Genomic DNA, 26,718 nt, shown 5'->3' with positions numbered 1-26,718 from the left:
AAAACTCAACTCTCTTCTATATCAATTTTATCAACAGCAGTTCATCTGGATGTCACACATTCCATGCAAGAGGGAAGTTATTGTGCTCTATCACTGCTGAGGTCGCTGTTAAAGCTCTGCAAATTTGATGAAGCTGGGGTGCTTATTCCGTTTGGATATCTGTTGGAGATGGAAGTAAAAGCATTATGGATTGCTGGAATGTGTTAATCAAGAGAGTTGTAGGCCACAGGAAGGCAGAAAGAAATGCACAAGTCACAATGCTTAACTTATTTCCACTCTTTTAAGGTTGTGGGTGGGTGGGGTATGTCCTGCCACAGCCTTAACTGTCACTAAATGTAGAGTTTGTTTGCTAATTTGCATATTCCTTTTGAACAAAACAGCATGCTCTCACGTTTCTGATATAGGACAGCATGTAAGAAGAACATATTTATAATCTGAAAATGTACATGCTGAAGTTGCATGGGTGGAGGGATTTGTTCTCAAATGTTAATGCTGTTCAAACAAACGAGTAGATTTTATAGACAGGATTAATATTGTCTTGGGGGGGTGGGAGCACAAAAGAGGTCTTAAGATATCTCGGAGTCTTTATATTGTTCCATAGTATATTTCATATCAAAAGGTCCAGTTTCTGCACTGCAAGAACCTGCCTTTCCCAAAAGCCAGCTATATCCACACATCAGTGTGATATTGAGTTCATTACAGGATACAAGGGGGCCAAGACATTGAAAGGTAAGGTGGTTTTCTGGGGCGGGGACAGGCAGGTGGGAGCCAGGACTTACTGCAGGAAGTGGTTTAATTGCTTGGATCCTGGGGAGACCTTTTAATTTAAATAGTTATGTCTTTATTTTTGTATTTTCTTGGGAGAAGCCTTTTGTATTGGCACACTGATGATCTTGCATTCCAACTGGATTTTTAGATCTCAATATGGAAGCTCTCCATTTCAGGACTGTGGTCCAAATCACCAAATACCAGAGAAGTATTATATAGCTCTGTGTGATGGGGTCACTCGCCCTGCACTGGCTGGGGAAGGGTTAACCCTACAATGTGGGTTGAGGAAGCCACGCCCACTTTACTCTACTGGGCATGCTCCAGGTGCACTGGTATAAAAGGGAGCAGCTTGCCTCAGTTAGGGTGGACTGCTGTGGAGGAAGGATGTGCACTGCCCATTCCAACCAAGGCTAGATGGAAGCCCTGGACGGTAGGAGCTGCGGATGCCACAGCCCAGGCAGACGCCAAGGCAACTCCGGAGGCCATGCAGGGTTTGGAGGTGCCAGAGAAAGGGCAGACCAGAGAATCTAAAGGTAACAAGGATGCCAAGACCACAGCAGCAGGACGATGGCAGAAAGCAGCCCAGGGAAATCAGATGACAAACCGGAGAGTGAGCTGAAGCCTTGAGTCACTGTGTTTTGGTCGGAGCCTTTCCCCGCTGACTCAGTGGCCTATGCTATAGCCACTAACAGGGCTTTGGGTTGGGGTCTGGTGGAGAGGGGGAGGGCCTGGACCCCCCTGCTGGGGGTGCAACCCCTCCCCCTGTGTCTGGCAGTGCTGGCTAGGCCTTACTGCCCTGCTCACAAGGGCGAAGCTATTGACCCTGGCTGCTAGGCCTTATTGTTCTGCGAAAAGGGGCGAAGTTATTGACTTGGGCCACTAGGCCTTGCTGCCCTGCAAAAAGGGGGGTGATTGACTGACATTAGCCCCTAAGCCTTACTGCCCAGTTGTAAAGGGTGAATTTATGGACTCTGCCCACTAGGCTGCACCACCCTGCTGATAAGGGTAAGCATATAGACTCGAGCTGGGAGGGACATAGAAGGAAGGTACATATACTTCCTTCCCCCATCCCCCACCATATTGCCTATGAGAAGCGGGCACACTCGCCCTGCACAGGATGGGGTTTCCCCCAACCGTGTCACACGCTGCTTGTCAATATTTTATTTTAATGGGGTGAGTGTTTCTGAAGTATGATTAATATTTAATTCAAAGAGTTACAGTTTTGTTGAAAAATGTGCATATTCTGACCTAGGTTTCTGAAGGAAACAGTAGCATTCTTGTCTCTTACTTACTCTTGGTAGACTACAGCGTGGCAAAGTTGGAGCTGTGTTTTATTAGGTAAACACTGAAATGTTCTGTTCTTCTTCAAACATGTTTGTATCTTGAGGGGAAAAAAAAGACAGCACACTTTAATTTAGTAACAGGCTCAGATAACACACGAAAGAAATTGTAAACTACACTGTGGTCAGGACTGAGTGAGCCCCTGTGTGTGTGCCCAGGCAGAGGAAGAGGGTGGAAGAATCTTCCATTTCCTTGGCCCTTGTGTAGGATCCAGGCACAACAGCAGTGCTTGAGCTCTGTGCAAGACTAGTACTGCTGTTGGCTTCCATGGCCCTGTCCCATTTTCCACACCAGCCAGTACAGAGGAGTGGATGATTTTCCCTCCTTGCAGGTTGTAGAGTAGCCACGCTTTCCTTACCCTCACAACAGCACCAAGAAGCACTGGGCCTACTTCAGGTACCACACCTCCCAAGGCTTCCACTAGAACAGCTGGCCTCCATCCCAGCTCCAGTTGAGGGCTTTGAGAGCCAAATTCCATACTCACTGGGGGCTCCAAGCACCACTACATTTAGTGGGAGACTTGAGCTGTGTGCATATATATTCAGGACCAAATTTGCAACTGAGAGGATACTGCTAACAGAAAGTCATCTTAACCCCTTTAAAGTAGGATCTTGTTCATAAGGAACAAAGGAAAATGGTACTTTGTTTTGCATCGTGCTTCTTCCTAATACATTGGGCTTTCTCTATATTTTAAGATTTTTCCCAGAACGTAAGGGATTCTGTGTTGTGAATGTCATGATTTAGTAACCACATTATTGTATTACTATTACCATTTCCTTTCCCCACCTGTCTGTTGTCTCAGAATGTGACTCTACTCTCCAGCTTGGCTGATAGACATGGGGCCAAGTTCTGCCCTTAGTTATTCTTTATTTACACCACTAGTACCTCCACAAAAGTCAACAGAGTTGCTCTGGATTTACACTGCTGTAGCTGAGAGCAGCGTTTGGCCCCATGATGTTACTCCAGACTTAATTAAAGGGTGCCACATGCACATATCGTGGTATAGAATTTGGCACTAAGAACGTTTGCTGCACGTCAGAATCTCACTTTCAGCAGCACAACCAGTTAATTTGCCTGAATTAGAATATTTTTCATCTGTATAGCTTTTAACAAATTTGCTATTTTTTTTTTTACATTCTGAGATCCAGCAAGTTATATTATGATAAATGAGATTTCTGGGATAGGACCATTTAATATACAAATTTGAAAGTTTCTAGCTAGGTCAAGTCTGGAAGAGAACCATGTAAGGGTGGATTGCCTGCGGATCCCTGGAACAGGAATTCAAATTCAAAAGTTCCAGTACTCAAGCAGTTATAGTAGCTGGTAGTGAATCCGAGAGAAGCAGAAAAGCAGCAGTAGATGGACACTTCACAGCTGGATTTTGCTGGTTAGCAGCATACTGGTAGAAGACCAAATTTAGGCTCAAGGGAGAAGGAAAGGTGAGCCAATACCTCTCATATCAGGAGGGCTAGAGGAGGCAACAAACCTCTTGACTGATTGCTGCTACCCACACACCTAATGCTGTTGCAGCAGGATAATGCAAGTAAGAGGGGCACTATAGACTTGTCTCTCCCCTCAGTCTTTCAAGTCATGTCATAGCGTGGGGAAGGAGGATAAGAGACCAGGCCATGCTGATGCTCACCACACTGCCTTGTGACAGTTTATGAAGTACCCCATTAGTAATGAAATTCACTCCATTTGGTACCTTACGGAGAAGACAGACTGCCAGCTTTGATACTGGTTTGATAGAAAAGCGTCAGGGGTCGTGAAGTGGGAAAATTGAGCAAAGACCAGTCTGTTCAGGATGGACTTGGCAGGGCAGGACTGGGCTGCCTGTGTAGGAGGAAGATCCTGGTGAGGTTGTTGCCATCAATGGGAAGTAGAACTGAGGGACAGATGGCTGTCAGTGTAGGCAGATGGAGGAAAGGGTCTGTCTGAGAAGACTCAAAAAATAAGGGGGATGTTGAAATTTTGGTGGATCCAGGAGCTTAAATCCATCCCTAAGGCCAAGTCTCATTCTAAAGCATCCCTAAGGCCATTGCTATTGCTAAAATCCCACACAATGAACTGGAAGACACTACAGATCCATGGTCAACCAGTTAATGGGGTTTAAATCATTAGCAGATTTATCAAATTTAGAAAAATGTTTTATTTTTATTATACTGTGAGTAATAAGTGGCTGGCAATGACTCAGATCTGAAGTGTGTTATGTGAAAGGACTCCTAGCTTCTCAGTAACATCCACACAACTCACATAATGCAGTCTTTCAAAAGGGGAACAACTTTTGTCAATATTTGTCAGGCGCTTTAGAATGACCCTTCTGTTTACATAAAAACTTTTTATATTGGAACAATTAAACAAAAATCTGACCTCTAAAAGGTCATAGTTAACAAAATGAAATGTAGGTTTCTTTGTCCATTAGTATGTGAGACATAATTACCCAATTTACTTAGGGATACTAAAATTTAAAGTGTATAAAAACATTATCCTTCCCATGCCCACACCCAGTTTCTAAGGGGGGAGGGAGGGAAGGCTATAATCCTATACATGTTCTCTGAAGTATGATCGAAGTGTTAACAACTACATTTTCAGAAAAGTATTTGGTATAATGTGGATATTCATCACCCTAGTATGTAAACTGTTTTCATAGTTCTTTAACTAATTACTTTACCCTATATACAGTGGAACCCCGCTATAACGCGATCATTGGGGTCCAAAAAATTCAATCGCGGTAAATGCGGGGTCGCGTTATAGCGGGTTTCACTGTACTTGTGTTCAGTTTGCAGCAGAGTGTGCGCCCTGGCTAGTGGGAGGGAGGTAGCTGGGGGGAGAGAGAGAAGGGCCGGCTTTAGGCCGATTCGTCCCGGCGGCGGTCGTCTTCGGGGGCCCCGCTCCCCTGGCCAGAGTGCCGGCCAGAGTGCAGCAGTCCTGCGACGCCGGCCGGAGCACAGCAGCCCCACTCTCCCGGCCGGAGCACGACAGCCTCGCAGCCCCGCGACGCCAGCCGGATGCTGGCCGGAGTGGGGCAGCCGCGACCCCGGCCGGACCTCCGGCCAGACCGCGGCAGCCGCCGGGATGGGCTGGAGCCGGCCCTGCCAGGGACAGAGGTGAGAACCCCAGGGGCCCGCCGGGGCTGCAGGGAGAGTCGCTCCTGCTGCAGCCGCCGGGGCATGGATCCCAAACACCCCGCGCGCGCTGCAGCCGCCGGGGCCAGACTCGCCCCGCGTTATAACCGAATTCGTGGTATCGCGGGGTGCGTTATAGCGGGATTCCCCTGTATTTGGTATAAAAGGAAAAATCCACTGCAAAATTTCAATATTATTCATAATGCAGTCACACTTTTCTCTCTTTATTGTTCATTGAGATATGTAGGTAAAGAGAAACACACTTTATTCTTTATTTACCCTGGATAGTTCTGTGACTGGCAAGATCACACAAAATCAGTACAAACTGGAATATGGAACATTCCCTAAGGAGCAAATTCTACCCCCTTATTCATGGTAGTGAAGAGTTCCCTTGTAGCAAAACTGGTGTGGTTCCATGTCCCAGTGCACAAGCAGCACTTTGGGGAGGAGTGAAGGGGAATGGACACCATGCAGGGCAGTTGCCTCCCTCCCCCCACAATGTAGCACAGCACTTTAATTAGCTCTGGTAAAATCTGATGGGCAGTGTTTTCACACAGTGATGTCTATGGTGGGGTATCTAAATCCATATTATTAGATACCTAGCTTTAGGCATCCTAGTTTGGAAATGCAGTCCTGATGCTTTTTGGAGTTTGCATTAATGTGGTAAGTGTTAAGTATTTTTAAGAGATAATTCAACAAGTTAAACAGATGAGCTGACAATTTGTGTCAGCTGACTGACATCATAGCAGCTAGAGGCTCTTTTGAGTCCATCAAAACTGCAGTCTCCTTGGATGCAGAGAACACCTTTGAAAGATGGTTTACCTTTTACATGCTTGCTAAACTGACTGCCAAATCCAAATTTATCTCCTACATTAAACTTCTTTGTATGAATCCCTCTTCCAGGGTTGTCACCCAGGGCATTACATTAGAACCATTCCCACTTCACAGGGGTACAAGACAGGGGTTTTTCCCTTTCCCCTTTGCTGTTTGACCTAGCCCTAGAACCTTTAGCTACTGCTATCTATACAAGTCAACATATACATGGCATCAGGATAGGCCAAAGAGAGCACAAGATCAGGTTTAGATACAAGAATAAAATCATCATCAGCATAAAGCATGAAGATTTTGTTCCTAGCCTATTAAATTTTATTAATGCATTTGGACGCCTCTCAGCTGTAAAAACAATTGAGAAAAAAACTGGAAATTCTGGGTATAATTAAACAAGCTCATAGGGGAATCTATGATCATTGGAATATTAATCGGCAACCCAAACAGATGAAATATTTAGGGAAAATCATCCCCAATGAGATGGAGAATCTGGTCAAAATTAATTTAGAGCCTATTTTAGCTCAGATAGTGAGAGTTTGGGGCATATGGAGACCCCTTGCTCTTATCCTTTCAGACAAAATAATATCAAAATGAATGCGTGCTTCCCTGAACATGGTGTATCCTGAAAGGTCTCCCAGTTTCTATTTCAGTGGGTAGGAGGACAAGACTGGCTTCGTTTAAACTGCAACTCTCAACCAAATTGGGAGGCTTCCAACTTGCAGAATTATCATACAGACTTAGCAGCAGCCAGGCAGCCCAGAACATAACAGAGCAGACCACTGCCTGGGCTTGTGGTGGAACAGGAGTTGATCCATCACCTTCCATTGGCAGGAATGTTGGGTTCAGCCTACTACCATTCTGATTGTAAAATGTCCCCTACAATGTTGGCTACCAGACAAACATGGCCAGTTTGGCTAGAAAATGTAAATTCCACCCCTTCTCACTCATGGATGCTATACTCTGGGGCAACCCAGTGCAGAAAATGATCAAGAAACCATTATTGTGGAGAGAGTGTATGGATAAGGGGACAGTTTGGATCTCTTAATTGAGGATCAGTTTCTCACATTCCAAGCACTCCAAAACCAATACAACCTACCTGGTGTAGCTGCCTGACATTACCAGCAACTTAGGCAGCTCTTGAAGGACATATTTGGTCCTGATGCGCTGGGAACACCAGAGACTTTTGAATAGTTGTTGATATGGAGAGAGCTCCAGAGGTTCACCCGATCATCTGTAGCTTGTTATGACTCTGGGGTCCAAAAGACACTCCCTAATTTAGATTGCCTGTGCCAGGCCCAGAACAAAGATTGGCATATATCCTTGAACCCTAGCCTGTGAGGAAGTGCCTTACAAAAAATTAAACCTCTTCTATTGATCTACGATTAAGGCTGATCCTGCAGAAAACATGATTTCATTCACTCTGGTCCCCGCATAGGTTTGGGCGCGTGGGCCTTACCAAACCAAAGTGCTGCTGGAGATGTAGAGCTCCCGAAGCCACCCTGGCTCTCCTGTTTTGGGACTGTCCCAAGATACAGGCCTTTTGGCTAGAAGTAGGCAGGAGGATTAATATAATCCTGGATACTTCCTTAAAAATGCCTTCTCAGAGCTGTGATACATCCCATCACCTTGGAAATTCTGCAACTCACAGAAAGCTTGGGTCTCTAGAGCAGCGCTTGTAGCCAAAAGGCTCAGATTGAAGAACAGATTGCCTCTAGGGATGGGAGACTGGCACAGAGGATTGGATGACCTGGAAGCTAAAGAGCGCATAACATTTTGGAGAAGATGTTTACAAGAACATCCAGCAAATTTGAAAAGATTTGGTCTGACATTTTAGAAATCTTTGATTCCGAGCAGATGGAAACTGAAATGTTGCTCTCCTTTTTCCTCCACTCCTTTCCTTTCCCTCCCTTTACTTTTTTGTTCTTTTTGTCCTTTTTCCTTCCCTCCCCTTATTTGATACCAATCACCCAACCTACTTTACTACTTTTGAAGTAGGAAGTGGATCTGATTAGCTGAGTTTACCTTCATAAGTTTAATAGTATAGAATTTTTGCATAATCAAGTATACCCATATGGGTCAAGTTTCTCCATGGCACCCACATACACTGCTAACATAGTGTGTCTACATTGTAGGCCTGTGATCTGCTATCCTTTAACACCACAATAGAAATAGCTGGATGGAGTTCCCCTCAAGATCTGGAAACTGAAATCAGACAGATTAGCCCTCAAATATTCAAGACTGAATAGATCAGAGTAGTAATCGGTTTCAGGTGAAGCAGTCTAAAAATTCAGTGCAATCACTAATTTTGCATGCTGTACTAGCAGTTCTCTTCTTTTTAAAGTATATTTCCATGAGTTAAATGTTTATCTACGAAAATAAAATGACATAAGAAAGTCATCACTGTGCCCTAGTATCACTGGAGTAATTATTTATCAAATAAAGTGCTTTATTTTCCTTACCTGCCTGAGATCTTGCTGGCTTCTTTCTTTAGGGCAAATATACAACAGACGTTTCAGCTTTTCAAAATCTCCCCTCTACAACAAAAGTAAAAATGTAAACATTAGTCTATGTATTCCTGTTGACTGTATTCTACTTGTCCCTATGGACACTGAGTGTACTTTAAACAGAACAAAGGTTTCTACAGTAGTCATGGGTATCTGTTTGAGTTGTGTGTTTATTTTGGTTTTATTTTTGTTCCACAAATATAGTCTAACATTTCCAAGACACTCACTCATTAATAAACATAATTCATACATACTGTAAAACTCTTATAAGGAACTAATTTTATTTGAATGCACTGAAATATGCAAACAACAATTCTAGCAATAGCTAGATTGTTCTGTGAAGAATTTGGCTGGGACTTTCCACCTACTTCATTGTGAGTTTGTCATAAGTATGTTCCACTCTGACCATTCTAATCCCACTGAAATGACGGGGGGTGGGGAAGGGGGTTGAACATGTTGACAACATTCTTCTCCCCGCCCCCATCTTTTTGAGGTAATCATAATCTATCTTAAAATACTTGTGATAAATATTTTTAGTTATCTTAAATGAGTTTTAGTGTACTCAGATAAGTTTTAAGATTATACAGGAATAAATAACTAATTTTAATTAGATAAAATATATACAAGGTTAGTTGTAGAATAATCGTTGATGTTGAATAAGAGATCACTTCCAAGATGTGTCTGTCTCTTCAGGTGAAATATTGCCCACTGTATTACTGGACTCTTTCCAACATATCTAGACAGAAAGCAGAGAATTCAAAAAAATTTTCTTAAATAAATGAAAAAAATCATTCTAAGGCCTTAAACATTTACGCATCTGCTTAATTTTAAACGTTCTGTTACTTTGATCGGACTATTCATTTGGTTAATAGTAACTTGATAGAGCCCTAAAAGATCAAGGAAATAAGAGCCCATGTTTGCCATTACATGTACATTCCTAGAACATTTATAGACACCCTACATGTATAAGATATGCCAACATGAATTTTCTGATTTTTTTTCTAAAATGTTTTTGTATTTTGTATTTGTGGTGAGAGCTCCCCCATCCTGTTGCAATATTCACCATATATGCTGGGTTGTTAGTCTAGCCGGAGCACTGAAATTATTTTTTAATTATCATTACTTGGCTGTCATCCATTTGGAATATATTGCAAAAACTGAATAAAGGGCTGCATTAACCCAAGTTAGGGGCATTCTTGAGATCAAAACTGACAAATGTGGGGACAAGTATTTCCTGATGGACTTGATCATCATTATAAGTGATGTGTTTTACTTTGCAAGATGATCTCGTGTTGTCTGAGGTTTTGCAAAAGCTATAAAGTGCTATGCTGAAATGAAAAACAGAGGTGGCTCTTCTAGCCAATTATCCTTAGGAAAAGGCAAATATAAAGGTGACAAATTTAAACACTTCTGGATCTCTAGAGTAAAACTAGTAGAAAAATCAGATCTATATGCTTGAAGCTATACATGTAGCCTGATGAAGCTGGCATCCAGCATCAATCATTAATGTGTTTCAATATTTTGTCTTCACACTGTGGCCTAGTAATAAAAAATGTATTGCCCATTCATTGCAATATACAATTGACATATTGCTAAATCACTTACACAGATACTGAGAGAGTAGGGAAAGGAAGGTGATCTGTATCAGTGATTTCCCTCTGAAGTCCCATTTAAATACCAACAAATTAACAAGACAGTGCACATGCATGTTTAACAAAGCTTTTTATGACCAGGCCACCTGACCTTCAGGATGTATTGTTCTGATGGAAATATTGTTCTCACTGTCTCAACTTCTGCAATGCTATGTTTCCCCCAAGCAATATAATCAAAACAAGCCTATGCGTGTGTACAAAAGGGCATTCCAGGACTCAGTGCATATATGAGCAAATGGCCCAAGTGTACAGCCTTTCCAGCTCCACATTCTCTAATGGCTTGAAGAGCGGGAACCAAGAAAAAACATATTCATGGGCAAAGTCACAGTTATTGCTAAACATCAACAGGCAGCACTAGTGAAGGCTTAGGGTATGTTTACACTACGGGATTAATCCGAATGTATATAATTCGAATTTGGGAAACAGATTGTATAAAGTTGAAATGTATGCGGCCACACTAAGCACATTAATTCGGCGGTGTGCGTCCAAGTACCAGGGCTAGCGTCGATTTCTGCAGCGTTGCACTCTGGGTAGCTATCCCATAGCTATCCCATAGTTCCCGCAGTCTCCCGCGACCATTGGAATTCTGGGTTGAGATCCCAGTGCCTGATGGGACAAAAAACATCGTCGCAGGTGGTTCTGGGTACAGCCTCACCTCCTCCCTCACTCCCTCACTCCCTGCATGAAAGCAACGGACAGCAGACAACCATTTCGCGCCTTTTTTCCTGGGTGAACACTGCAGACTCCATACCACGGCAAGCATGGAGCCCGCTCAGCTCAAGACAGCAGTCATGAACATTGTAAACACCTCACGCGTTCTCGTGGAGTTTATGCTGAGCCAGGACCAGAAAAACGAGGCGAGGAGGCAGCGGCGGCGGCAGCGCAGCGACAAGCATGATGAGGACATAGACATGCACACGGACACAGAATTCTGTGAAACCACGGGCCCCGGTGCTTTGGAGATCATGTTGTTAATGGGGCAGGTTCTATCCATGGAACGCCGATTCTGGGCAAGGGAAACAAGCACAGACTGGTGGGACCGCATAGTGTTGCAGGTCTGGGACGATTCCCAGTGGCTGTGGAACTTTCGCATGCGTAAGGGCACTTTCATGGAACTTTGTGACTTGCTGTCCCCTGCCCTGAAACGCCAGAATACCAAGATGAGAGCAGCCCCCACAGTTGAGAAGCGCGTGGCGATAGCCCTGTGGAAGCTTGCAACGCCAGACAGCTACCGGTCAGTCGGGAATCAATTTGGAGTGGGCAAATCTATGGTGGGGGCTGCTGTGATGCAAGTAGCCAAAGCAATCACTCAGGTGCTGCTACGAAAGTTAGTGACTCTGGGAAATGTGCAGGCCATAGTGGATGGCTTTGCTGCAATGGGATTCCCTAACTGTGGTGGGGCGATAGATGGAACCCATATCCCTATCTTGGCACCGGAGCACCAAGCCACCGAGTACATAAACCGCAAGGTGTACTTTTCAATGGTGCTGCAAGCACTTGTGGATCACAAGGGATGTTTCACCAACATCAACGCGGGCTGGGCGGGAAGGGTTCATGACGCTCGCGTCTTCAGGAACACTACTCTGTTTAAAGGGCTGCAGCAATGGACTTACTTTCCGGACCAGAAAATAACCATTGGGGATGTTGAAATGCCAATAGTTATTCTTGGGGACCCAGCCTACCCCTTAATGCCATGGCTCATGAAGCCATACATAGGCAGCCTGGACAGGAGTCAGGAGCTGTTTAACTACAGGCTAAGCAAGTGCAGAATGGTGGTAGAATGTGCATTTGGCCATTTAAAAGGTCGCTGGCGTTCATTATTGACTCGCTCTGACCTCAGCCAAAGAAATCTCCCCATTGTTATTTCTGCTTGCTGCGTGCTCCACAATCTCTGTGAAAGTAAGGGGGAGACCTTTATGGTGGGGTGGGAGGCTGAGGCAAATCGCCTGGCTGCTGATTACGCGCAGCCAGACACCAGGGCGATTAGAAGAGCATACCAGGAAGCGCTGTGCATCAGAGAAGCTTTGAAAACCAGTTTCATGACTGGCCAGGCTACAGTGTGAAATATCTGTTTGTTTCTCCTTCACGAAAACCTGCCCCCTTTATTGACTCATTTTCTGTAAGGAACCCACCCTCCCCCTTCCCCCAGCTTGCTTTCAAACCAAATAAAGTCACTATCATTTAAAAATCATTTATTCTTTATTAATAGATTAGAAAAAGAGGGAGGGAACCCGGGTGGGATTTGGGAGGAGGATCGGTGGGAAGGAAAAGGCCACTAAAAAAAGGTTAAAAAAATGACAGCCTTTTGCTTGGGCTGTCCACTGGGGTGGAATGGGAAGGTGTATGGAGCCTCCCCCCCCCCCCGCGTTCTTACACGTCTGGGTGGGGAGGATATGGAACATGGGGAGGGGGGTACAGGGGCTGTAGCAGCAGTCTGTTTTCCTGCAGCCGTTCCTGAAGCTCCACCAGACGCCGGACCATGTCTGTTTGCTCACGCAGCAGCCCCAGCGTTGCATCCTGCCTCCTCTGATCTTCCTGCCGCCACCTCTCATCTCGAGCGTCCCTCCTGTCCTCACGTTGGTCCCTCCTGTCCTCACGTTGGTCCCTCATGTCCTCACGTTGGTCCCTCCTGTCCTCACGTTCACTGGCTTCTTTCCTATACTTTGAAACCGTTTCCTTCCACTCATTCAGATGAGCTCTGTCACTGCGGCTGGATTCCATAATTTCTGCAAACATCTCGTCTCGCGTCTTCTTCTTACGACGCCTTATCTGTGATAGCCTTCGGGATGGAGGAGGGAGGCTTGAGGAATTTGCAGCTGCTGTAGGGAGGGGAAAAAAGAGAGAATTGTTTAAAAAGATACATTTTGCAGAACAATGCTTATACTCTTTCACGGTGACCAACACTATTCACATTACATAGCACATGTGATTTCTGTGCAAGGTCGCATTTTGCCTCTTAATACTGAGTGCCTGTGGCTTTGCTGCTAGAGATCACAGGTCCGGGCAACAGAATTCGGCTTGCATGCGGCCATGGTAAGCCATTGTCTTATGGCTTCTGCGCCCTCCTTTCCCACATACCAAGCAAAGCCCATAGAGTGCTGCGGTTTTTCTGTTAACATTCAGCAGCAGCAGAAAACAAACTAACCACCCCCCCCTCCCGCCATGAATTCTCTGGGATGATCGCTGTATCCCTCCCCCCACTGCGTGGCTGGTATCAGGGAAGATCCCTGCAGGAACCAAACTAACACACACACCCCCCGCCGCCCCCCTCCCGCCATAAATTCTCTGGGATGATCACGGTACCCCTCCCCCCACCGCGTGGCTGGTAACAGGGAAGATCCCTGCTAGCCAAACGCGAAAAGCTCAGGGCCAATTTCCCATCTGCGCTTGGCTAACTGCAGGGAAGGATTTATTTTCAGCCACAGGCAAACAGCCAGTAGGAATGGCCACCTCTGTCCCCTTAATTAAGTTCCCGTATTTCAACCAGGTTACCATGAGTGATATCACCCTCCTGAGGATTACACAACAAGATAAAGAATGGATGTTGCTTGAATGCCAGCAAACACCGGGACCATACGCTGCCAGGCTTTGTCAGGCAATGATACCAGATTACTTGCTGCAAGCATGGCGTGGTCAAGTGTCCTACCATGGAGGACGGAATAAGGATGCACTGCCCAGAAACCTTGTGGCAAGGCTTTTGGAGTACCTCCAGGAGAGCTTCATGGAGATGTCCCTGGAGGATTTCCGCTCCATCCCCAGACACGTTAACAGACTTTTCCAGTAGCTGAACTGACCGCGAATGCATCCCAAGTCCTCAGGGCAAAGTAATCATTAAAAACCGTTTGCTTTTAAAACAAGTTTTATATTTTAAAAGGTAAACTCACCTGAGATCCCTTCCATGGGGTCAGGGTCTTGGATACTGGCTTGGGAGAGTTGGGAGGGTACTTCAGTCAGGCTGAGAAAAAGATCCTGGCTGTTGGGGAGAACGGAGTGCTGTGTGCTCTCTGCAAGCTCATCCTCCTCCTCCTCCTCTCCCCCATCGGCAGAATCCTCGGGTGTAGCTGATGAGACTATCCCCGACCCGGAATCCACGATCACAGGTGGGGTAGTGGTGGCGGCCCCCCCTAGAATTGCATGCAGCTCGGCGTAGAAGCAGCATGTCCGCGGCTCTGACCCAGAGCGACCGTTTGCCTCCTTTGTTTTTTGATAGGCTTGTCTGAGCTCCTTGACTTTCACGCGGCACTGATCTGAGTCCCTATTGTGGCCTCTCTCCATCATGCCCTTGGAGATTTTTTCAAAAGTTTTGGCATTTCGTCTTTTAGAACGAAGTTCTGCTAGCACTGAATCCTCTCCCCATATAGCGATCAGATCCAGTACCTCCCTCACGGTCCATGCTGGTGCTCTTTTTCGATTATCGGCCTGCATGGTTACCTGTGCTGATGAGCTATCTGTGGTCACCTGTCCTCTCCACGCTGGGCAAACAGGAAATGAAATTCAAATGTTCGCGGGGCTTTTCCTGTCTACCTGGCCAGTGCATCCGAGTTTAGATTGCTGTCCAGAGCGGTCACAATGATGCACTGTGGGATAGCTCCCGGAGGCCAATACCATCAAATTGCGGCCACACTATCCCTAATTCGAAATGTTAAAATCGATTTTGCCGCTACTCCGCTCGTCGGGGTGGAGTACAGAAATTGATTTAAAGGGCCCTTTATTTCGAAATAAATGGCGTCGTTGTGTGGACGGTTGCAGGGTAAATTCGAATTAACGCTGATAAAACCGAATTAAAGTCGTAGTGTAGACCAGGCCTTAGACTAATTCCACTCTATATGATCAGATCTAGATTTTAAACCAGATGGATGGGCACTGTCCACAATATTATTTAGATCTTAGTATTTTGAATTTAAAATAAATTATGTGGTCTCACATTCCCAGATTAGAGACAGAAATTACATTTTAATTTATATTAAAACTCAACCTCTAAAATTAAGTGAGAGTTGGATGCACTAAAACCCAAGAGAATGAAAATTATAAACCCTGGCACAATCATCCAAACTAGAACAAGCAGAATGCAGAGAAATGTCCCTTGACCACCCTAGGCATCAACAGTACTTCATTTTAATTTTCTTGAGAGAAAAGGCTCACAGCTCCAATAACCAAATTTGAAGTTTTAGCTGCCACTGAACAAATAACCATTATTATTTTCATTTATGTGTATTACCGTAGTGCCTGGGAGCCTTAATAAAAGGACCAGGAACCCATTGTGCCAGGCACTGTACAAACAAAGAACAAAAAGACACTCCCTGCCCTAAAGAGCTTACAGCCTAAGTATAAGACAAGCAATAACAGACTGATGCAGACAAACAAGAGGAGGGAGTACAAGGAAACAATGAGACAATATTGGTCTGCATGACAGGCAGTGATCTCAACTTGCCAGCTGCCCTTTAATTTCTTTGTATGCAGGGTTGTTGTAGTGAAGTTGGTCCCAGGATATCAGAGAGACTAGGCTGGTGAGATAATATTTTATGACACCAACTTCTGGAAGTGAAAGAAACAAGGTTTCAAGCTTACATAGGACTTTTCTTCAGGTCTTCTTTAGATCTGAGGAGCTCTGTGTAAACTCAAAAGCCTGTCTCTATCATGAATAGAAGTTGGTCTCATCCACCTTGTATTTCTACGTTTTTTGTAAGCATCAGAAAAAGGAGAGTTCTAAGAAGGGATTTGAAGGAGGACAATGAGGTAGCTCAAAAACAAAATGTTTGTTGAGCCTAGTCTTTCTTTCAGAAAAGAGGGTGCAACTGTGGGTTTGCTAAATAAAATGAGAAAATACTTTAACACTGCAGGGTTTGTTTCCATGGAAGAAAAGTAATTACAGGATAATTAACAGAGATGCTAATATAGAGCTGTTGGATACCTGCTGAAGTCTCTATATACTCCTGGGGGAAATCTGCACCTCTGCACAGACGCAGAATTTATGTCCCCTGCAGATTTCTTTGCTTCCCCACAGAAAAATGACTTTCTGATAGAGAAGCAAAGGGAAGCCACGAGCAGTCATATGACCCTCCCCAGCAGTATGTTTTGGGTGCCCATGGCAGCTGGCAGAGAAGTAAATCACTGTGGGGTACGGGGCAGGACAGGAGAAGACTTAGCTGGTGGCTCTTACCTTGTGCTGGGCTCAGCTGCTAGTCCCGGCTGGGCTGGAGAGGACGGGACTTCCTCTTCCCCTGCACGGCATCTGGGGCTGTGTCAGACCCACCCCCAGATTTCTCCCCCAGCTGTAAAAAGCTCTGCAAACTCTCCCCACCCCCACATGCTTCCTGCACCTGTCACTCCTCAGCTGCAGGGGGAGGGATCCCTGTACAGGGAGCTGCTCCCCCACCCACCCAACCTCTGTGCATCCAGACCCCCTTATACTCAGACCCTCCCGCCAAGCTTTACCTGCACCCCCCAGATGGGCCCCATTCCCCCTGCACCTGGACCACCCCAAGCCACACGTACCCAGAACCCTACCCTACTGAGCCCCAACCAGCTGCACATGGATCCCTACCCCACTCTCCCAGCATCTGGAACCTCCCATTGAGTCCCCCACACCCAGACCCGCCCCCCCCCGCTGAGCCCCAACCACCTTCACCTGTATCCCCCTGCAGAGTCCCATTACCATTGCACCCAGAACTCCCCAACAAGCCCCTGTGCATCCAGATCTCTTCTCACACCCAGATCCCTCCACTGAGCTGCCTGCACCCAGAATGCCCTACACAGAACCCTCTCAACCCACACCCGGATCCCCCCCACACTAAGCCCCTTCACACTTGGATCCTGCCTTGCTAAACCTGCCTGCCCACACCTGGCATGGAGGGGCAGGGCTCTGGGGTGTTTCTGGGGCAGGCCCACTCCTTGCCCTGTCAGGGTTGGGTGCAGCCTAACCGCTGAGTCCATGTCCACTGTGCAGCTCCTCCCCAGATCTCCCACCTCTGTGCACATTTATTTAACAAATAAAATTTGCAGAATTTTAAAATAATGTGCAGAATTTTTAATTTTTTGGCACAGAATGCCCTCAGGAGTATCTATAGAAGTAAGTTTTAAAAGACACTGCCAAATAGTTTAGTCCTGAGTCTCAGTTCCTGGATATGGTCATAGTGGAGAATCTCTTCCTAAAGCTCAAGTATCAGAGGGGTAGCCGTGTTAGTCTGAATCTGTAAAAAGCAACAGAGGGTCCTGTGGCACCTTTGAGACTAACAGAAGTACTGGGAGCATAAGCTTTCGTGGGTAAGAACCTCACTTCTTCAGATGCAAGTCAGATGCATTGCATCTGAAGAAGTGAGGTTCTTACCCACGAAAGCTTATGCTCCCAGTACTTCTGTTAGTCTCAAAGGTGCCACAGGACCCTCTGTTGCTTTTTCCTAAAGCTCAGTATCTTTGTGAATGTCTCAGCAGCAGAGTGCTGCATTTTTTAGGGGAAAGTGATTTTAAAATTGGTGGTGGGTAGTAGTGGGGCAGAACTTGACAACAGCAATGATTTTTGTTATTCTGACAGACACGATCAGCCCACGGCAGCTACTCTAGGTACTGCTATTACTAATTAAATGCCAGCAATATCTGTCTGTATACAGTGGGTGCTAATAACAGAGATAAGCGCAGCCACTCCTGGCCACCTTCTGCCAGGCGCTTTTACACAGCGCTGCCCGTGTCCTGCAGCCCCTTTCCCGCTCTAGGATGTATTCAGAGGCCAGTCCTGCTGCTGTTGACGTCAATGGCCTGGGGGAGTTGGCTGAGCTGCCCTGGGGGAAAGGGGTCCTGGAGGCTGAGCAGATACAGGGCAGGGCAGTGTTTTCTCCAGGAACTGAAGTTGGGGGGGGGGGGCGATTTGAATTTACATGAGGGGGGGGCATAAGGGTGAAGGTGGGCTGTATGGCACCATAGTAAAAACTGAAAAATGTTTCATGACCATTTTATTAGATTTAACTCATGTTTTAAAATCATCACACAAATTGAAGTTGGCTACTCAAGCCTTCTATGAAGCACTACACCTACATCCTTCTTGGTTTCTTGTTATAATTTTGCACAACTCTCTTAATGCACTTCTTGAATGCAATGTGTTCATCTTTGGTGGCTTCTCATATGTCTGGTACTTCTATTCCTTCAATTGATATGCTCATTAGTTCATTCACATGATCAGGCAGAAGGCGACTTCTTTCAGAACACAAAATTCTATTCAATGAGTAAAAAGAACGTTCAGCTGTAGCTGTTGTGACTGGGAGTAGCAAGAGATGAATTCCTACTTCTTTCATCCCAGGAAACATAGCACAAAGATTGTGTCGAGCCACTAGTGATAATAAAAAGGAAATTGAAGTCAAATCTTCATTCATTCATCGTATGACATTCCAGTCTGCTTTAAATTCTCTATTCTGTCCTGAGCACATGGCAGCCCCATTGTTGGTAGTGCCTCACTCCATTCAACTGTCGGTGTTTTATAGGACAGGGATCTGTAAAAACTACATAGAGGTTGAGTAGAATCTAGAAGTTGCTGATGTAAATTTTTAAGAATCAAGTCTGTGTACTTTTTCAGTTGTCTTAAACATTTCTTGTCCTCTTTACTTAAGGATTCAATATAAATGCCTTCATTATTCAACTTCTGGACTGAAGTCTTTGTTTCTTCCAGTACATTTTCAATGGATAGCTCTCTGATCCAAATGTAGCTTCTATTGCTGGACAAAGATCTACTACTGTTGTAGCAGATGCCTGTATGGCATTGTTTAATGACTCAAGTGGCTTCAACAATAGACTTACAACAGAGAGAATGGCAATAGTCTTCTCTAAATGTAGTACCAAAAGTAATCCACCAGCCTCACTACTTAGATCCATCCCATCTTGGTAGAGACTTTCCAAAGCCAGTAATAATAGCTGGAGTAATTTTAATTCCAACTTGCCTGGAATTCTCAAGCCAAGTCTCCTGTTTTCTACTCACTTCTTGTACTATTGGAGACTTGACATGCTATTGGTGGTAAATTCCGAAAGGGAGTGTCCTGTGGCGGTTTTGGACTAAGTCATTCCCGTCAGTATACCTTGTCACATTGATTTAGGAATCATTGTCAATTAATTCCTTACCACCCTTAATCATTTAATTCCTCTTGATTTTGTAGGGAGACTGCCTGGTGAAATAATTGTCAAGGGGAAATCTGGAGATTGTGGCTTTAGAGAAGAATGGGTCCAGTACTTTTCTCAGCCAGTGCATCTTGGGAGGAGGGGGAAATGCTTGTGGAAGTGTCTGAGGACCACAAAGAACTGTCTTGGACCTAAATATCCAGACTGTCTGCAGATGCGGAAAAGAACACTGTATCAGTAGTTTACACTGAATTTGCGTGCGGGACGTGGCGTTGTCGAAAGTGGTTCTCACTTACACAGGCCTTGTGCTCCCTCTCTCTGTTTCAGGCATCATGAAGCACAAGTGGAGAAGAAGGAAGTATCAGGAAAGCCACACACAGAGGAGAAAAGAAGATGGAGGAAAAGGAAAGGAACTCTGGGCAAAGTAAGCTCCCTCAAATCAGGCCTCAGGTCATGTAATTAGACTGTATGGGAATCTCGAGCCTTTTAATACCTTGAGCAGCATGACCGCCCTGTAAGCTGGGTCCCAGTCTGTGCCATTGTGTCCTTTTGACATTCTGCTGCGTTATCTGGCTAGTGTGAGCGACTGCCCTGTAATCAGGGTGCCAGTCACCTCCCACTATCTTTGGAGGGGCATTGAGTTCTTTGTTAAATTGAGCAATATGACCGCCCTGTAAATAGGGTCCGGGTCTCTACCCACTTGCTCATTTGGCTTTACACCGTGCTCTGCCCCACTAGTCAGTGTGACAACCCTGTAATTAGGGTCCATGTCACAAGTCTCTCTAGAATGGGACATATCGAGCTCTTTGGTATTTTGACAGCTTGACCTTCCTGGAATTCAGGTTATGGTCTCTCCTATTTGGCTAATGCCAGCGACCACCCTGTAACCAGGGTACAGGTTGCATTTCGCTTTTGAAATCTTGGGGATTAGAATCATTTACGTTACGTGGGCAGCTTGACCTCCCTGTAACTAGGGTTTGCGTCTCTGAGGCCCTTTGGGTCTCTTGGCCTCGTGCTGTCTTCACAACCTGCTGCCAACGACCGCCCTGTAATCAGGGATCGGATCTTTGCACTCTAGTCTCTTGGCATTAGGCCAAATGCAGCCACTGCCCTGAATGAGCACCCTGTAAACAGGGTACAGGTCTCATCAGCTACTATTTATGGTGCCCCCATGAGACTGTGTCCAGAGTTCCGGCCCTTCAAGCAGCGCTTCCAACTTGCCTGGAATTCTTCAGCCACGTCACTTCTTGCACTCTTGGAGACCTGACATGCTATTGGTGGTAAGTTCCGAAAGGGAGTGTCCTGTGGCGGTTTTGGACTAAGGCATTCCAGGCAGTATTCCTTGTCACATTGATTTAGGAATCCTTGTCAATTAATTCCTTACTGCCCTTAATCATTTAATTCCTCTTGATTTTGTAGGGAGACTGTCTGGTGAAATAATTGTCAAGGGGAAATCTGGAGATTGTGGCTTTAGAGGAGAATGGGTCCAGTACTTTTCTCAGCCAGTGCAGCTTGGGAGGAGGGGGATATGCTTGTGGAAGTGTCTGAGGACCACAAAGAACTGTCTTGGACCTAAATATCCAGACTGTCTGCAGATGCGGAAAAGAACACTGTATCAGTAGTTTACACTGAATTTGCGTGTGGGACGTGGCGTTGTCGAAAGCGGTTCTCACTTACACACTCCTTGTGCTCCCTCTCTCTGTTTCAGGCATCATGAAGCACAAGTGGAGAAGCAGGAAGTGTCAGTACCAAGGTGTAACTGTGAATCTGAAATGCATAGTCCTTAAACACACAAGTTCTCTAGAATCATAGCTTCCTTTTAATAAATCATCATTTCCTACTGGAAGTGCAAAGATGTCACTTAGGGGAAGGTATATATTTGAATCCTCCACTCACCCCCATTAACTCTTCAAATAAAGTTAAGGTTCACAAAATTAACATTTACTCCAGGTAACGCCTAACTTGTGTATTGCTTACACATTTCTAAAAGGAAGCAAACAAAACTAAATGTTCTGGCAACTGGCAGTTACTTTCCGCACTTCACAACTTTCAAACACCTACTCTACTTAAACGGTCACACCAACCAAAGTGTACCACACATTCAATATTAACTTTGCACCTATTGTGTCAGAAGTTAGAGTGTTTTTAGTAGTTGTGTCCATTGGGGGAAGTGGCAATAGTGGTGTTTTAATAGTCTTTTACGCTTATTGAATTCAGAGGATGATGATGTGGATGTTTTAGGTAGGTATTTTTCTGTTAAGTCTTGGTATTTGGGTAGAGGTGCAGTATTTTGTGATTATGATTGTTTTTCTGGTATTGGTTTAGTGTGAATTGTTGGCAATTTTAGATGTTTTTGTATACGTACATTAGTAGATGTATTTAGAGGGCAAAGCTGAGGTTGCCTGTTTGGTGCAATTTGATTGGTGTGAAAGTTAATTTTGGGGTAGGTGTTTGAAAACACTGAGGTTTGAATTTTTAGCTCAACAGGGATGCGGGACCCACCTGGCTACCTCCGTTCTTACTGTCATTCCTAATTCCAAAATCTTGGATGAACGTGACCAGGCAGAATAAAGATATCTCCAGAGACTTTCAAGAGGGTAGCATTTCTGCAGCTTTAGGGGATCCCTTAAACCTTATTGAGCTTTTCAAAGTGTAATAATTTTGGAAAGCTTCTACTTCTGCCACTTAAGTGTTGAACAATGACTTGTAATAAAGGATTTACACTGGTAGTTAATTCTGTTCTGTATTAAGATGATTTTGCTAAAATCGCCACTTTATGATGTGTGAAATGAATTAACTAGCTCTGATTATATGTATTTGATAATAGTTTGATAATTACTCCATGTTAAATGCATGGATTGAATTTTGATTGTCATATCAGATTGCTTTGCTTTCTGTAACTCCTTATTTATGAATGTATTTATTACTATTTATGTAATTCAATTAATAAAATGTATACATTCAAGTATAGTCTCAGTTCTTTCTTTGGCTAAACAAAAAGGAATCTGATAAACTTGTGAAGAATTTTGGTATTGTTACGTTTAATTTAATTAACATCTTTTTACCCTTTTTATGCGGTCGTTGGAAGTAACTACCCTGTAGTGGTGCAAGTTTGATTTTTCTCTTGGATCACACGTTTTGGGCAGACTGCAGTGTGATCTTGAGGATAAAGATCGCACTGCCACTTAGGTGCATAAGGTTGCCCTTCTAGAGCTTTTAAGGTGCACAAGAATAGGCCTTTGTTTGGTTCCTTCACTGTTCACAGGCTTATAGATTGCTTGAGATCTGCAGGCCCTAGAGCTCACTTCCTGAGCACAATATATGATTGTGGCTATGATAAGATTGGACTAAAACTAGCAAGGTCCCCTGGTTTCTGCACCTTTCCCGTTCAGACATTTTTTTAAAAGTAGATTAATGTAATATTTTTATATTTAATTCAATCTCAAGTTTCTCAGAAATTTACTTTTACGGTGCACTAAATTTTCAATATGCGAATACATGTGAGATAGTGTGGTCTAGTGGTTAAGAGCACTGGCCTGGGATTCAGGCAGCCTGGTTTCTATTCCTGGCTCTGCTGCTGGGTCACTGGCTGTCCTTGGGTCACTTGGTGGTCACTTCACCTCCCTGTGCCAGTGTCCCCCTCCATTTAAAAAAAAGTGGGGAAGGGGAGATGATTGTACTGACCTCATTTGTAAAGAGTTTTGAGATCTACTGAAGAAAAGCACTAAACAGATTTTTTTTTTACTACAAATGAGATTCTATAGGGGTGGTAGAGAACTAGAGATTAACTTTGGTTGGGTACGTGAAGATATAATTCACTATGTAGGCATTAATTTTGCTAATGCTGTGAAGAAAACTGTCTTGTGAATAATGAATTGAAACAGCCTCTCTCTCTTTGCATTTGTTAATTCATTTCTCCTATACCAGATGCTTTTTGTTCCATTGAAATATGCATGGGAATGTGCTTTTTATTTATTACCCTTGCCCTATGATTTATTATTCAAAAGTGGGCAACTTGGAAAGCAAATACTCAATATTAGGTAATTGTTCGCCTGGTGTAGAAAAAGCACGTGAACAAAGTCTAAGTGTGCAGCAGCGGCAGTTACACTAGGGGAACTCCATGACTTCAATAGTCGTCTTTTCTCTGTTTACAGGCACTCTCGCCCCTTTCCCCCTTCACTTAAACCCAATTCAGAGGCAGCTGACAAGTCACAGGTGCACTGGCTTCTTCCTTCTTACAGGATGAATGGCACGCTATGAGAGACCTGAAACCTGATGGTATGATGATGAGAGCTCTAATTCAGCAAAGTACCATTCTAGCATACCTCAACCACGGTCATCATGCGTACCTGGAAAAAGAAAGATCTGCCAGGACTGACTATTCAATAGAATAGGTTGCTGCTAGTTAACCTGGTATAAAGTTGGCTAAACCTCTCAAAGACTGCGTTGGTGCGGGTTGCATTTCCACTGAATAATTACCATACATTCTGCCTATTTAAAAATTATCTTCCTTGCTCTTTGATTTGTCTCTGATGGTCTTATTGTTTAAAACTATTGTGTCGTGTTGCTCTCCACTGCTAATTAGCGGAGCTTGTTAGAAAAAAACAATTGCCAGAGTTTGCGCTTTTGTTGAAATTGAAACACACTGCAGGACTGTGTCAATTCTGACAGAATCCAGCAGAAACCAAGCATGTTTCCGATGGAACTTTGCCAGCCAGGCAGAATTCCATCAGAAACTTGCTTGGCTTCCTGACAGCTCAGCTGCCTGGCTCCTTGATAGACCATGTGGCACGCTGCTGGGGAAGCCGGGTTTCCAGGCTCCCAGCTCTTCAGCTGCCTGCCTGGTGGGCTGATGGGAAGCTGGGAGCCTAAAAGTTGCGGGACCCCCAGCTGCCAGGCTCATGACTCCTTGCCAGGTAGGACTCTTAGAGTCTCTGGCTCCAGGACAGCCCACCAGGTGTGCTACCGTGGAGCTAGGTCTTGTAAGGCTCCAAGGGTCTCCAGCTCTGGGGCAGCCTATAAGGCTGCTTTAGAGCTCAGTGGAGATCAGCAATTCCATTTCACAGAGAATTTCAAAATTTTTGAATATGATTCCAAATCAGAATAGAATTACCGTTCTCCCCCCAGCTCTTTCCGACTGTGATACTAGTGGAGCCTTGTAATGAATGCAGCCCTGTTTTACCGCTTCCCCCATCTTTCCCCCTGTTATCTTTCTCCTTTCATCCCCGTGGAAACAAATATTTCCCTTTCCTATATTCTTCCGGTGTGTGTGTGTGTGTGTGTGTTCACTCTGGGGGGTTTGGAACAGATGCCCCTGGGGTAGAAGGATCTTTCCTTGCTGCGTTCCTGCCCGGCCCTTTTCTTGGTCAGAGCTGCCTGCAGAGCAGACTCCATCTTGGCCATGAGGGCGCTAAAGTTACATAAACAAATCTACATATGTCCTCTGCAAACACTTATTCCCGACTATCTACTGGGATTATTATCGCTAAAGATTCAAACACACATACAAACCCTATATGTTCTATTTCTTCAGGGGGAATAAAGAACAGAATTTCCATGTAACTCTAGAATGGTTTAAAGTTAAAGGTACTGGGTTTTGACATTTGGTCTCTTGTAGATAGAATTGTAAAATTACAAGCTCTTTATTTTTGTGTACTATAAAACACATCCATATAATTAAATCAAGGTTGAAAGTGCTTTGCCTAGAAGATTAATTTAAACCTTTATGGATAAAAAGAAGAACCTCGAGGACTCAATATACTGATGTGTAGCTAGCACCTCAGCACATTTCAGTGTGCAGGTCATTTCCTTTCTGATGCCTGTGCAGGGGATGTCTCTTTACACTAGAAGCTTTTGCTGTATCTTTTGGCTATATTGGCCCAGCTCCTCCAAGGTACATAGCCATTATGGGAGTGAGGGGCCCAAACATCTTTGAGGATCTGGGTCGCTATCTCCTGGTTTTTCTTTCCTGTCAATGGAGTCGGGCTGTGCAAATGGGAAGTCACTGCCTAAGGCTGGGAGTGGCCCAACTCCTCCCTGGGCTGGTGGTGGGTTCTGCCAAAGAACCTGGGATGGCTCCGCGCTGCTGGGGATGAGGGAAGCCATGGTGGGCTTGGTGCTAAAGCCTGAGCAGCAGGGATGGGGCTAAGCTTGGCACAGTGTGGAAGCAGGTGCAGGCAGGCTCCATGCACTGCTGAGGGACAGCAGGGGATGGTTTGCTTCCCCCTGCCCCATAGAAAGAGGCCAGGGCAGGCTCAGTGCGGGGGCTGCCATGGGAAGCCTGACAGGTGAGATCCGCCCCTCGCGCCTCTTGAGGCAGCTCTGCGCATCGCTGCCCTGCCGCCACCATGGCACCAGGACTCCAAAACTTAGTCGCAGACACAAGGGCTGGACGGAGCCCACATGGGGCTCCACCAGGGGGCCGGGCTCAGACTGGGCGGGAATTGGTTCAAGAGGGAGGGCGTTCGGTGTGAGAGAGAGGCTGAGTCAGCTCGAGACTAGGCGAGACTTCAGGTTAGAGGACGGCGGGCACCGACTGTGAGGTGGGCCCGAGAAAACCTCTGAGACGGCACGATCCAGGGGCGGGGCTTAGGAGCAGAGGGCCACGTGCCCAGGCGGGGGCCCTGGTCTTAGAAATTCTGACACTGCTCCAGGCCCTCAGGGAAAGGGGGGCTCAATGGGGAGAAGCGGCACTAGGAGCTGCACACAGCCAGTAGAACCTTGCAGGAGGCCCCGCTACCCGGGGAATATCAGAATGGTTGGGACCAGATGAAGCAAGCACCTCAGAGGCGGGGGGCTCGGACCAGGCTTCCACATGGCGGCATGAGAGGGACTGCGGCTGAGGCTAAAAGTGGTGCAGGCACCGTGAAGAGGGCGGATGGGAAGCAGCGACAGGCACTGCCTGAGAAAGAGGAGTGGGTGGCCGGGTTGTGACGTGGCAGGAGGGGCAAAGGTGAGGCTGGAGCGCCACGACGAGATGGCGGGAAGCAGCTGGCTCTGGCGGGAAGTCTGAGGCGGCGGTAGACAGAATGTGGGTTGGGTGGGAAACTGCAACACGGGGCAGACAGAAGGTGCTGAGGTTGCTGCAGAGCAGGAAGGGGCGATGCTGAGAGAGCATTAGGAGGCTGGGGGCAAACCTACAGAAGGGGCACGAGCAGAGGGAAGGGTTGGGCTTGAGGCAGGAAGCACTGAGGTAACTCGAGGAGAGGGGTGAGGAGCATGTGATTGGCCACCAGAGGGTGGGGCTCCATCCAGGCACGGAGAGGTCAGGGCATAAAGAAGAGTTCAAGTTCAGGAGGGAAATGCTGATGTCGCACAAGGGGGCGAGGAACCGTGATTTGAGGCAGCAGGATGGGCAAAGAGATGTGGTGGCACGAGTTGGTGTACGGGGCTTGGGCTGAG

At 45.6% G+C, this 26,718-nt stretch overlaps 1 protein-coding gene across 2 annotated transcripts in view; it reads right to left on the bottom strand.

Moving 5' to 3' along the window:
- The window catches only part of LOC112059102 (cyclic nucleotide-binding domain-containing protein 2-like), a 140,870-nt gene that overhangs the window by 68,773 nt on the left and 45,379 nt on the right, over positions 1–26,718 (bottom strand). For both annotated transcript variants that reach the window (XM_042841902.2, XM_042841903.2), the window contains exons 2-4: positions 9,191–9,302; positions 8,522–8,596; positions 2,061–2,149 (exon numbers count right to left, since the gene is read on the bottom strand). In XM_042841902.2, coding sequence (XP_042697836.2) covers positions 2,061–2,149; positions 8,522–8,596; positions 9,191–9,302 — 276 coding nt within the window. The remainder of the gene's footprint in view (positions 1–2,060; positions 2,150–8,521; positions 8,597–9,190; positions 9,303–26,718) is intronic.

This window comes from Chrysemys picta, chromosome 5, assembly GCF_011386835.1.
Source record: "Chrysemys picta bellii isolate R12L10 chromosome 5, ASM1138683v2, whole genome shotgun sequence".
Taxonomy (NCBI): Eukaryota; Metazoa; Chordata; order Testudines; family Emydidae; genus Chrysemys; species Chrysemys picta.
The sequence above is the reverse complement of the archived record's forward strand: the minus strand, read 5'-3'. Positions and strand labels throughout refer to the sequence as shown.